The following is a 14,111-nucleotide window of genomic DNA, read 5'->3' as shown; positions in this document are numbered from 1 at the left end:
AACCTTTCTTTCTTTCTTTATATTTTCCCCTTAGAAAACAAGGAGGTTCATTCTTTCCAGCAACACAGTCTAGACCATCTTCGTCTTCAGGCATTTCTAAGAAACTCCTATATGTTAACACTCTGTAACAGTGAAAAAATAGACAGGATCTTAATATGCCTTTCTCAACTCCACAGGCAAAGAAATAGAATCAACAGCTGTTAAGAGTTAAAAATAAAGTAATTTGGAGTCAAATCTAATCCTTCATAAACATGACCTTTTTAAAAACATACTAAAGTCACCAAACAGGTATTTTTAGCCAGTGGGAAATAAACTTCTTTTTTGTGGCATTAAGTTTCTTAAGTCATTTGAGTTTAACTTTATGGATATGAAGCAAAGATTGGCAATGTCAAAACAGTTAAAGTATAGAATTTAGAGCTGAGATGATTTACTACAATGTCCCATTCCCATTACATAGATGAGGAGCCTGAGGCCTGACAGTGACCAGCAGACAGATCCTGGTCTCAAGCCCCCTTTTCCCATGAGGATTCAAGGCATTAGTCACTGTCATTCGTGATGGTCCAACAAAACTAGTAATTCTTCTCCACTTACTAATGCCATTGAAAAATAGGGATTATAATTCTGAACAGTGAGACAGACCAGGTCCATTGTTTGAACCTCTACCTCGATCACAGGGGTCAGACACACATTAATAAGTTAGTGGCCATGCTAAGATCAGGGGTAGTGGGTGACCTGTTTTCTCAGAAACAAGCCCCTCCCTTTGACAGAGTGCAGCCTGCAGCAGTGGTAAACCCGGGGAAGACGAAGGACGTGCATGGTGCCAGCTCCATCTCTAAGCTGCCCAGAGGAGTTACACGAGGAGCCCTTGTTCCGGCAGCAGAGGGGCCTCCTCTGCCGGAACCCCCAAATCCCTGCACTTGCCTGTGCCGCCCTGACCGCAAACCCAATCTGAAAAGTGCTCTGGACACAAAACCATAGAGCAGGAATTTTATTGCACAATGTAATGACCTACATTTAAAAAATTGTTGTGTTCATCAATCAAAATATTGGTACCACACGTTTTTATTGATATTTTAAGTACTTTAAGAATGACTCATTTCAAACTCAAAGCATGCCTAGCAGGGTTTGCCAATGCGTAGATGACCAGAGGTGCCGTTCCGGTGCGGGGAGGGAGGGAAGGGGTGTGGGGATCAGAGCCCCAGGACGGAAGCTGGTGGGTGGCCCCCTGAGGCCCCCTCTGAGACTCTGCCCTGCCAGAGAGCGTTCACGGGTACACATAATCACGTGGCGGGGGGAGGGTGGAAATCCCACATCTGTCTAATGAGTGGGAGGTGCTGCACAGGGGCAGACAGAAAGCCAATCCCGCTGAACTCCTGAGACTGGCCGGATGCCAGCTGTCTGGGGGAGAAGCCTGAGAGGACGGCCTGCATCTCCACATTTCACCCCCACAGCCCTCCCGAGGTGGGGCCGCTATTGTCACAGGCAAGGACACAGGTTCAGGAGCTGAAGGTCCTGGCCAGGGTCACCCAGCTGGGCAGCTGTCCTGCCTCAACCCTGCAGCACCCGAGCTCAAGCCCCGAGACACCACCAGAGCGTGCCCAGAGCACCAGGTGCAAACCACGGGCCAAGCAGGACCGAAGCATTTGAAAAGGTCATTTATTAAAATCCCAAGAATACCTTATCTTTAATGATGCCTTCTTGACACGCAGTACATTTTGGGCTTGAGGAGCTGAGGGGAAAACACACCATGAAGACATTAGATAGAGCGGCAGTCCTGTTCTCACTTGAACCTTTATGGTCAACCTGGTGTGCGAAGTTCACGGCCGCAACCAGAGGTCCGGGATGCCGTGGCGAGCTGGGTTTCAAATATGAAGCCACAGGAGAAAAGGGCTCAATTTTTTAAATGGTAATTTTTCCCAAGGAAGTTTTTAAGCAGCACAGCTGACATCAGTCCCACTTGGAAAGCCCCTTTCCATTAAAAGTGAGATTTTATTTCAGAAACCAAAACTAGCCCTCCGTGAGCGGCTCTGTGGTGTGAGCGTCCCCGGCTGATTAGGAGGGCCTAGAGGCAGTCTTGCTTTCTAAAAACAGCTAGTACTTTCTCCAGAAGTTATTTTCTGTCACAATATACTGAAAAGCCAATGCAAGTCCACGGTTAACTGGAGAATTTAACACCGGCCCCGTCTAAGGAACCCACTGTCCACCACATCATTCTTGCCCCCAAACACAGGACAAGAGCTTCTGCTCCCAAGCTGTCCTTTTTTGGAACTTGATTCTAACCCCATCTCGTGCCAGAAATCACCTCCTAGAGATTAAAAATAAAACAAAATTTGAGCCCTCTCTACTTCCATGGCCCCTGCCCTAGACAGCCAAGGGCTCCAGGAGTCCAGGACAGGAAGGTCGGCGGAGGCTTTGGGGAGGTGAATACGGGGTTGGACATGTGTCCACTGGAGACCTGGGCAGACTGGGAAGGCTTCACAGGCCTGGGAAGCTGGGCAGGAGAACTAAGGGCTGATGAGAGACAAAAATTAATGTGTTTCTAAATAAAAGCTTTCATTTAGACTATAATATGAAGCTTGTGCTAAACTGCCTTAATCATAAGACTCTTTTTTACATCCTTAGACCCTAGGGGTGAGGGGCATTTGGGTGGGATCCCCTGATGCCTGCAAAACACGGAGCAGGAGGAGAGCCAAGTGCAGAACAAGGAGGAAAATCAGAGGAGCTCTGGGTACCAGCCCCACCCCAGCCCCGTGGCCAGCAGGCCTCCCCGAGCCCAGCACGCAGTCCAGGTTTGCACGTAGGAAGCTGCAGGTGCTCTGAGTCTGCTCGGCCATCACTAAGCTTGACTCAAGAGTCATTTTAGCCACAAGGCAGGGAAAGCTGAGCTCACTGTTTGGATAAGTGGATACGATTACAGCTGGAAGGGGGCGCCTGGGTGGCTCAATGGGTTAAAGCCTCTGCCTTCAGCTCAGGTCATGATCCCAGGGTCCTGGGATCGAGCCCCACATCGGGCTCTCTGCTCAGCGGGGAGCCTGCTTCCTCCTCTCTCTCTCTCTCTGCCTGCCTCTCTGCCTAATTGTGATCTCTGTCAAATAAATAAATAAAATCTTAAAAAAAAAAATTTCTAAAAAAAAAAAAAAAGACTACAGCTGGAAGGACCTGGGGGAGGATGACAGGGAGGGAGGATGCCTGCAGTGCCATTATCAAGGGCCATGCCCTCAGCGGTGAGTCAGGAGAAGTGGGCAGCCTTCCCAGGCCCCTGCGCCTGACCCTGGGGACCAAGTCTGACAGCATCCTGCCATGACTCCCAGTGCCCAGCACCATGCCCAGAAAATACCTGGGGAGGAACTAAGACGCTTTCTTGGACAATGCTGTTTGTGCCGTCAAATTCCGGCCTGCCTCCCGACGCCCTCTGTGACTCTAAGGTGGCACCGATGCTTAGCCGACAAGGGCTTCCAAGGCGCCAGCGTGTGCTTTCCTGACTGCTGAGTAAGTGTGCACACACCAGATTCCTACCCAGGCGGGGACCTGTCCAGTCCTCCTGCTGACCTGTCCTCCTCAGCCTCTGCCCCCCAGGAGCACCTGCACTTTCAGGGTTCCCACCATCTGCACGGAGAGGGGACACTGTGGCACAGGACCAGGTGCTCGGCGAGCACATTGGGAGGTGCTTGGTGGGGAGGAGACAGAAATCTGTGGGATGGGGCTGGGCAGGCCAGGCTGCGAGTCCCAGAACGCTGGACAATTCAGGGATGAGTTCGACAGAGTTTCCCTAAATAATTCACAGGTGAGGCTCCGAGAATTTGATCTGAGGGTCTCGAGACATTTAAGCTTTAGAAGGCACTGCTTAGAGACGCGGCAGCGGGCGGGAGGCGGGGAAGCCGCCGGGCCGCAGGCCTACCTCAGCAAGGCAGCCATGCAGGTCTCGCAGAACCGGTGTCCGCATTCTGTCTGCTTCGGGTTACACAGCACCAGGCGGCACTTCTCACACTTGTACTTGTCCTCCACGGTCTTCACAAACCTTTCTTTGTAGCCTCCTTGCTCAGGGACGAAGACGGACGTGCTGGCGGCGCCGCGGTCGGGGTGCAGCTTCAGCGGGGGGTTGGGTGGCAGGGTGCTGGGGGGGTCCAGCTTCTTACTTGGCTCCATTTTAGGGAAGAGAAATTCTGTGGGGGGAAAACAACGGTCCTGAGTGAAACGCTTAACCCGTCATCCTGCGCAAGAAGAAACACAGCTTTCGGGATGGAAAAGTGCCGGAGCGCCGTGGGGTTTTTCAGTTTAAGTAACGCGCGAGAACCCTCCTGACCTCACTGCATGATGGGAACGAGACATGAGCAAATGTGCATCTCCCCTTTTGACATCAGCCAAACGCTGCTGTTGACGTTACTGGGCAAAAAACCTCTAAAAGGTACTGTTGTGTCATTAAGGTTCCTTGAACTACAGGTAATACTTGGCTGTAACTTAAAAGTTCTGCACATCATTCTGATATTTTGGGCAAAGCAACAGTCGTTCTCGGCCAGTTTTATGTCTTGGTTCTCCTCACTGCCAGTAATAGCCCTGTGATGTGACTCAGGGGTGGCCTGCCACACAGTGTCACTCACTCCAACCACAGCAGGCACGTTTGGATGGTGTCTGCAGACTCATGTGATTCCTGCCCCCGCCGAGACCCCACAAGTGTGCCCACGACCCTCCAATCTGGGTGCGCTGTGATTGGCACCTGCTCTTGGCGCCCGCGGCCGGCCTGACCCCACCTTGCCCCCCCCCCCCCCGCCACCGCCACCGCAGGACCCCACGCCATGCACCACAGGGCCTCAGGGTGCATCCGCTGGCGTCTACGGCAGGCAGGCCCCTCTCGTGCCCAGGATGGAGCTGGTGGAGGGCACGCCGGGACTGAACAGGTCTCCTGTGTCCACACGGGCAGCCGTCCTCCTGCACGTGGTGACAAGTGTGCAGATGGCTGGCTCCCACCGGCAAGTGCCCAGCAACAGACCCAATGAGCAGTTCCTAGACAGGAGCCAGAGCGACCGCTGGCTGCACGGGCCTCCAGCGTCGTGCACAGCAGCACATCTGGCGAACCTGCAGAGGAATTTCTCTCAGAGCTCACCAGGTCTCTCAAAACGACAGTGTTTCTCGCTCAATCCATTTATTCCTGCTAATTACAAAAATAAGGACCAAATTCCTTCTTCTCACAAGGCCGCGAGCATCTGTGCCTCATTCCGTTCCCTTCTCTTCCCAGTGCAAGGCTGCCGTGGGCTGGTCTGGGGCCTGGCCGGCGCCCTCGGAATGACCAGCGGGGGTGAGGCAGACCCTCACCCCAGGCCACAGCATGCTGGGTGCAGAGCCCACCCTCTAGGGCCTTGTTCTGCCTCTTTATGAGACTGCAGGAATGAACGTCTCTTGACTAGGGCTGCGCAGAACGCCAGCAGCTCAACATCTAACAAATAAATGAACTGGTGTTCTAGCCACTCTCAGGCTGGTTTTAATAAAATAGAACATCAGTGTGGCAAAGAGTGGGAGCTTCCTGCAAAATCCATTTATGAAAACAAAAAAAGCTTTCGAAATGGCCTCAGAAGGCTAGCAGCCCTTTGCGCACCAATTTGCTGACCAGAATCTTATTCATTAAGACGGGGAGCAGCGAGGTACCTGCTGCTTACCTTGTCTATCTCCCTGTCTTACCTTCTGCAGATGCTCTGGGTTCACCGCCCCCTTCTCAAGGAGGCTCACCCTGGCCAACCCCACTCACCAGGCCTGTTTGCCCTACTGTGTTTTCTCTATGGCACTTCCCACCCTCTAACTCTACAGCTTCTTGTTAATTGTCTCTCTCCTCAAGCAGAACGTAAGCTCCCTGGAGACATGGGTTTTGTTGACAGACAAACCCCAGGTACCCAGAATAGTGCTCGATGTGCAGAAGGTCCCCAGTGCACATTCGCTGAGCTAACGGAGGGAAGGGTGACGTCCAAGCCACAAGTACCAAGCTGTGTCTCTATGACAGGAACACTCTTTAGCTTGTAGATCTGGTCTTAGAGCTTCCAGCCTTGAAAATCTTTTCTTAGATTATAAGCTACTTATGACTTTGGTTTAGTATCTTAGCCAATAGTGTGTAGGAAAGCTATGTGTTCAATAAACAGTTTTTAATGAGAAATATCTGATTGCTGGGGCGCCTGGGTGGCCCGTTAAGCATCTGCCTTCAGCTCAGATCATGACCGCAGAGTCCCACGTCAGGCTCCCTGCTCAGCGGGGAGTCTGCTTCTCCTTCTGCCTCTCCCCACCACTTGTGCTCCCCCTCTCTCAGTCTCTCTCAAATAAATAAAATCTTCCCCCCCAAAAGAGAAATATTTGATTCTTTAAAGGTAAATTCCTATTTCAAACCTGACAGACAATCAACTTTGGATCAAACTAATGATAAATAATAAATATTTATTTACCTATAACATGCCATACTCTGGATAAAAGTAAAGAATACAGCTTGGGATCTTTTGTTTTTGTACGTTACTTAAGACAAGTGAACAGATGCAAGCTGTATCCCAGGTACCTCAAAGAAAACATCAGAGCAGCCCTGTGCTGACGGGCAGAGGGCAGCCAACGGCCAGCAGGTCTGTCCGGACTTCCCCGTGAGGCAGGTGCCAATGTGGCCATCTCTGCAGTGGGCCACTGAGGGCCTCTGACAATCCTACCCAGCATCCCTGCATCTCGTCGCACACATGGCCCATTCCCAATCTAGGCTGCGGGCTGGAGAATGAGCCTTCAGGGAAGGAGGGAAAGACGCCTGCACTGCTTGGGCTGCAGGAACCAGACACCAGACCTCCTCTACCTTATATTCACAGGGAAGAACCAAGCAGCATAAGCAGATGGTCTGAACATGAAATGTCCAGAATAGGCAAATCTATAGCAACAGAAAGCAGATTCGTGGCTGCCAGGCCGGGGGAAGGGGAGCGTGTACTAATGTGCATGGAGGCTCCTGCTGAGGGCATGGAGGTGTTTGGGGACTGGATAAAGGGGGCGGGTGCACAGCCTACAAGCCACTGCTGAACCAGACACTTGAAAGAGATGAATTTTATAGTACGAGAATCATATCTCAATTTAAAATCTAAACAAAAAGTACAAAATAACTGTTCAACTGGGGGGAGGGGGGAGGGAGAGGGTGGTGGGGTTATGGACATTGGGGAGGGTATGTGCTATGGTGAGTGCTGTGAAGTGTGTAAACCTGGCGATTCACAGACCTGTACCCCTGGGGCTAAAAATACATCATATGTTTATAAAAAAAAATTAATTAAAAAAATAACTGTTCAAAATGGTTCCATTTGGATTTGGTTAATTTGTGACATTTATATATAGTGGCACATGCTCTAAAGTATAAGACTCTAACACTAAACTATACCTGCCCAATGCTGTGGTCAGTGACAGACATGTAGGGGAGCAGAGAAAGACTTTCATCCATATTACAGCAGATTTTATTTATTTATTTGACACAGAGAGAGAGACAGTAAGCAAGAGGGAACACAAGCAGGGGGAGTGGGAGAGGGAGAAACAGGCTTCCTGCAAAGCTGGGAGCTTGACATGGGGCTCCTTCCTAGGACTCTGGGATCGTGACCCGAGCCGAAGGCAGGCGACCAACCAACTGAGCCACCCAGGCGCCCCTTTCCATATTATAACGGCAGGTGCCCTCAGAGAAGACTAAAACATGGGGCTTTAAAGTGCAAAGAATAAGGACCAGATCCTCTGACTGCAAATACCCAGAGGCAGACGCTCTCTTCTGGAGCTTTGTGAGAGCGTAGAGACATCCAGAAATGGCAAAGGCATGTAAAGAAAACATGTCTTCTTTCTCCCTCCACACAAACCGTGTCACACATGCAAATGAATCAACAGCTTCATCTTGGGGGCGCCTGGGTGGCTCAGTCGTTAAGCGTCTGCCTTCAGCTCAGGTCATGGTACCAGGGTCCTGGGATCGAGCCCCGCATCGGGCTCCCTGCTTGGCGGGAAGCCTGCTTCTCCTTCTCCTCCTCCCCTTGCTTACGTTCCCTCTCTCTCTGTCTCCGTCAGATCAACACGGGCATATACAGATCCACTTTATTATTCTGAAGGCTGCACATGGCACTCCACTGGATGGTTTACCTTAATTTATATAACTAGTTCCACTAATGGACAGACTTAGGCTTGTTTGATGTGTTGCTATTTTTAAAAAAGATTTTTTTAAAAGAGATAGCAAGCAAGCGAGAGTGTGTGAGCATGAATGCAGGAGGGGCAGAGGGAGAGGGAGAATCCCAAGTAGACTCCCTGCGGAGCACAAATCATGACCTGAACCTAAATCGAGTCCGATGCTCAACTGACTGAGCCACCCAGGCGCTCCTGATGTTTTGCTATTATGAACAACCTGCAGTGAACATTCCTGAACATAGGCAACCATACAGCAACAGAACTACTGGGTCAAAGGTGATGTGCAATTTGTGGTACTATAATCACTGCCAAACACTTCCAAAAGGTTGTATATTACATATTTCCTCCCAACATTTACTAAACTATTAAACAAATATTTTAGAGAACAGCCCATTTCACTCAAATATTGACAGTTCCCACTTTACTTCAGCCTCGACTTTCCTGAAGAGTGTTGCTGGCTACACGGTTGTACAAACATCAGGGCTCTCAGCCTGGGAATGCCAGTGTCAGGGGGGCGGGGGGCAGGCCCACTACCTTCCTACATGGGTGGGAGAACCTTCTTCTAGGAGAGCAACTCAGCAAACCAACCACATTTTACTTCAACAAATACAACTGGGCACATACAACATACACAACTCTGTGCCTCACAGATCGGGGACACAGGGATGAAGGAGGCTGTCCCCATCCTTAGAGAGCACTGAGGGAGTCATGAGGAGGTGAGCACTCCAGGGTGAACAAGCACAGGATGTGAGCACGGCAGTTACAAAGGGCTGCAGATGCCGATCTTGCAAAGAGAAAGACGTCACATAGGTTTTGGGGAGATCAGGGCTTCAGGAGTTGGACTGGAGGTATCAGTTCAGTTCCAACAGAGGAGGACCAGAAGGAGCAGCAGCAGACACAGCACTGTTAGGCAGTCATGGAGGGGAACCTGGTGTTAGGGGTTCTGGGGGAGGAACCAACCAGGCAAGATATCTGGCACTGAGCGGCCTGGGTGGTAAGACTGCTTCAGGGTCCTTCCCTCAGGGGGATCCTTGGGGATAGCACTGATCCTCAGGGCCTCACTTCTCTTTACCTCAAAAGCAGATACTAGCCCTAAGGGTCCTAGCACTATCAGGCATCACTGTAATATTTTACGTTGAGTCTGCAGACTCTGCTGCACTGTATACAGAGAAGACACATCCTCCCGCCAACGGCGACCAGGCAGCCTGACAAGGACTGGGTTGTTTCCCCCATCTTACGTGGACACCCCCAAGCCTTATTTTATTTTTTTATTTTTATTTTTTAAAAGATTTTATTTACTTGACAGACAGAGATCACAAGTAGGCAGAGAGGCAGGCAGAGAGAGGGGGGGAAGCAGGCTCTCCACCAAGCAGAGAGCGCAACGTGGGGCTCGATCCCAGGACGCCAGGACCATGACCCGAGCCGAAGGCAGAGCCCTAACCCACTAAGCCACCCAGGTGCCCCTCAAGCCTTGTTTTAAAAGCCCCTTCTCAGCAATATGGTAAGAAAAAGAAATAAAAGGCATCAAGATCAGGGGGCACCTGGGTGGCTCAGTGGGTTGAGCCACTGCCTTCAGCTCGGGTCATGATCTCAGGGTCCTGGGATCGAGCCCCCCATCGGGCTCTCTACTCAGCGGGGAGCCTGCTTCCTCCTCTCTGTCTGCCTGCCTCTCTGCCTGCTTGTGAACTCTCTCTATGTCAAATAAATAAATAAATAAATCTTTAAAAAAAAAAAAAAAGGCATCAAGATCAGAAAGGAAGAAGTAAAACTATTTCTATTTTCAGATGACATCATCCTGCATATACAACTCAGGAATCAACTAAAAACGAGTTGAACTAATAAACTTATTCAGCAAAGTTGAAGAATAAGAGATTGATATATAAAAGTCAATTGTGTTTTTATATATTAGCAATGAGCAACCCGAAAATGATCCATTTATTTATTTTTTTAAAAAAGATTTTACTTATTTATTTGAAAGAGAAAGAGAGAGATCACAAGTAGGCAGAGAGGCAGGCAGAGACAGAGGGGGAAGCAGGCTCCCCGCCGAGCAGAGAGCCCAATGCTGGGCTTGATCCCAGGACCCCAAAATCAAGACCTGAGCCAAAGGCAGAGGCTTAACCCACTGAGCCACCCAGGCGCCCCAAACGATCCATTTATAATAGCATCAAAAAGAATAAAATATCCAGGAATACACGTAACCAAAGGAGGGCAACATATGTGTATTGAACATTACAAAACATTGTTGAAAGACATCAAAGATGTCCATAAATGGGAGGCCAGCCTGTGCTCACAGGCTGGAAGACACAACACCTGATGAGACAGCCACCCTACTCAAACCGATCAGATGCATCCCAACCCCTATTACAGTCCTGGCTGGTTCTTTCTGCAGAAATTAAGAAGCAGAACCTAAAAGTCAGATGGAAATTCAGGGAACCCAGAATAGACAAAACAATTTCAACAAAGAACAGAGCTGGAAGACTGACACCTCATTGTTCTACAACTCACTACAAATTAGTCAGGACACTATGGTACTGGCGTTAAGACATACAGATCAATGAAAGAGAACTGACAGTCCAGAAACGATCCCTCATGTTTATGGTCAAGTGATTTCCGACACTAATTCCACAGTCTTCTCAATGGGGAAGGAACAGCGTATGCTCAGTGCCAGCGAGCTCACTGTCGTCACGGAACAAAGAAGGCCTCTTCCTGGGCGCTCTCTTTGCAGCTCAAGGGCTGCACTGGTGGCTACCACTGCCTAGATAGCCATGTCCTTCCCTCCCAGGGGAGCCACACAGCAGAGCTCTGGCACACAAAGTATTGTTTCAGGGAGGACAGCTGGGTGGGCTCTAAGACCTCCCTGGCTGGTATCCCTCCTTCCTTCAAAAAAATGTATTAGGTGACACATAAAATGACTGTGTGCATGGGGCACCGGGCTGGCTCAGTCAGTAGTACACATGACTCTTAATCTCAATGTTGTGAGTTCAAGTCCCAAGTTGGGTGTGGAGCCTCCCTAAAAAAATAAAATAAATATTACATACAAGACCCAGGAAAGAATACAACAACCAAAAAGGCCCCAGAATCCACAACATACCTAACAGCCACCATCTCCCCATGTGCTTCCTCAGCCGTTGTCCTGCCTCTCTCTGGAAGTCAACCTGAAGTTCACACCTATGGCTCTTTGGCTATCATATATATTTTTCTTCTTAAACAATATGCTTTTGCCTGTTTTTAGTCTCCCAGAATGCTATCATACCTGATGTACCCTCTGCCGTCAGCACTGTATGCTCTCACCCGTGGCTGCTGTGTGTGGTAGTTACACTTCATTCATTCTCACTGCCGTGTGATAGTCCACAGGTGACCTAGCCATTTTCTGATCACAGTTGCCCATCCTCGCTGTTCCAAAAAGCATGCTCTGAACATCCCAGCACATCTGTTCTGGGGCCCTCGTGTAAGTCTCTCTAGGGTCTGTGCTCTAGATCACAGCAAACTGTGAAGTCTGCAGTCAGATCTAGCCAGCAGCCAACTTCTGTTGGGTTATGGCTACCTATTGCCTACCTCCTTGAGCCAAGAATGCATTTTAAATTTTTAAAGGGTTGAACAAACAAACGAAACAAAGGCAACTGTATGATAAGGTCATAAAGCCTAGAATATTTACCATCTTGCCTTTTACAGAAAGTGCCTGCCAGTCCTCGCCGGGCACACTGCACCTAGCGCCAGAGGGACTGCGGAGGTTGTGCGCACAGCCAAATTACAAGCGAGGGCCAAACTGCTCTCAGAAGCAAAGCAGCATAAATGTTTCTGTTAATCCACATCCCCACCAACACTTGGGTTCTGCCAACCTAGCACATACAACGGTCTGTTTTCTTACTCTGATAATTAAAAAGCTTTAGCATCTTTTCATACATTCATAGGCTCATGGGCCACTTATGCTTTTCCTTCCATGAAATGCCTGATTGTGTCTCTCTGCCATGTTTTAATTGGGCTATTATCTTTTACAATACTGATTCATGGGGGTTACCTACATATTGACTGTTAAACCTACACTTGTCTATGTCTTCCCCCAGTCTGTGGATGGCTTTAACTTTATTTATGTCCTTTAAAAAAGAAAAGTTCTTAATTTTAATGTAGTCAAATTCATCCATATCTTGGCCTTTTAAAAAGATTCATATTATCTTACAGGTGGTGCTGATGAAAAAGGGACAACAGCATATATGAAACCAAACTAGAAAGCAGCTCTATTACAAAACGTTTTCAAAAGAAGAATATTATGTTGAAATAAAACTAACAAATAAGTCACTATGTCAAACAGACTCACAGTGCTCAAGGGAAACATTCTTCCTAAGTAAGAGCTCTTCGAGTCAGAATCCAGACTCGACATGAACCCTGAGTGGGGCCCCTGGGTCAGCCCATGACCTTCTGCATCAGTGAGATGGCCAACATGGGCCGCAGCTGTCGCAGGGAAAGCAGGAACTAGACACCTCAGCAGGTGCCAGGACTGGTGGACAGATGAATACTCTCAGGTTTACTACTGATCCCAGATTCTACCAGCCATCCATTGTCACTATGAAAAGTTAGTTCTGGGGCGCCTGGGTGGCTCAGTGGGTTGAGCCGCTGCCTTCGGCTCAGGTCATGATCTCAGGGTCCTGGGATCGAGTCCCGCATCGGGTTCTCTGCTCGGCAGAGATCCTGCTTCCCTCTCTCTCTCTCTGCCTGCCTCTCCATCTACTTGTGATCTCTCTCTGTCAAATAAATAAATAAAATCTTAAAAAAAAAAAAAAGTTAGTTCTGATTTAAAGTGTGAGAATCATCTAACCACTTCTTAAAACAACTAGGACAATAGGAATGATGTCTTTAAGTCTTAAAATAAGACAAATACCCGCCTATTGTGTCCTAAGGAAAAGGGAGTTGGATTTGGAAAAACCACCATTGGAGGCAAATTCTTCATAATCAGCTCAGAGGCTGACAATCAGGAGCTTTCGTAAAGCTGGATAGTAATGTGGTGATCACTTTGAGGCCATCTATAAAGTCATGCAGATGGAGAAACCATGGAGTGAATCTGCTTCAGGTTCCCTTCCATCTATGTAAGGAGGGAGGGTAGAAACCTCAAGATCACCAAAGGAACCAAAAACTGCCATCTGCAGGACCAAGTTCTCAGTAGCAACATGGGAGAGCATGATTTTAACAGAATGCCCCTCTAACCAACAGGTACAAAACAAATACGAAAAATAATTGACCTTTTATCTTCTTTACCTCCCTAAGCCATCTTAAATCCTTTTTTTTTTTTTTTTAATTTATTTATTTGAGAGACAGAGAGAGAGCATGAGAGGGGAAGTCAGAGGGAGAAGCAGACTCCCCATGGAGCTGGGAGCCCGATGTGGGACTCGATCCAAAGACTCAAGGATCATGACCTGAGCCGAAGGCAGTTGCTTAACCAACTGAGCCACCCAGGCGCCCCTTAAATCCTTTCTGAAATCAGGTGTACATAAGTTAGGCAAACTCAAAGTTGGTCACAGCGTTAAAACCACACTAATGAGTGGGATCAGTGAAAATGGCTGGGTAAGAAACTCCAAAAGTCTATCTTTCAATAAAAGCGCGGGGAAAAAACCCGGCAAAACCCATCAGACACCACTTCCTTGGGACCTTGGAAACTAACTAAAAGCTTGCAGCAGTCAGCAGAACACTTAATCACGAGAAACTAGCTGAATCTTGGTAAGAAGAGTAAGCTCAATGGCATTTTACCCAATCCTGAACCCAGGAGCGAGGACGGTGGCCTGGAGGATAACAGTCTGTGATCCCAGGACAGGTATCTGGCAGGAGATGGAGGGGTAGTGGGAGAAGAACAGACCTCATTTGCAAATAATTTCAGTGGTTTGTTTTGACTTATCTAGAAGACCAACTCAAAGCACTTGGCTTTACCTCAATTAACTCAGAATTCTCCCAGTGCTTAGGTGGCTACCGGT

General features: G+C 48.7%; 1 protein-coding gene across 6 annotated transcripts in view; it reads right to left on the bottom strand.

The window, feature by feature from the left end:
- Positions 1-14,111, bottom strand: part of TRAF3 (TNF receptor associated factor 3) — a 117,308-nt gene that overhangs the window by 28,709 nt on the left and 74,488 nt on the right. For all 6 annotated transcript variants that reach the window (XM_047735363.1, XM_047735362.1, XM_047735366.1 and 3 more), the window contains 2 exons: positions 3,899-4,163; positions 1,678-1,729 (listed from right to left, as the gene is read on the bottom strand). In XM_047735363.1, coding sequence (XP_047591319.1) covers positions 1,678-1,729; positions 3,899-4,146 — 300 coding nt within the window. In that variant the 5' untranslated portion in view covers positions 4,147-4,163. The remainder of the gene's footprint in view (positions 1-1,677; positions 1,730-3,898; positions 4,164-14,111) is intronic.

The sequence above is a fragment of the Lutra lutra genome, chromosome 7 (assembly GCF_902655055.1).
Source record: "Lutra lutra chromosome 7, mLutLut1.2, whole genome shotgun sequence".
Lineage (NCBI taxonomy): Eukaryota > Metazoa > Chordata > Mammalia > Carnivora > Mustelidae > Lutra > Lutra lutra.
Note: the sequence above shows the minus strand (reverse complement) of the source record. Positions and strands in the feature narration are given on the sequence as shown.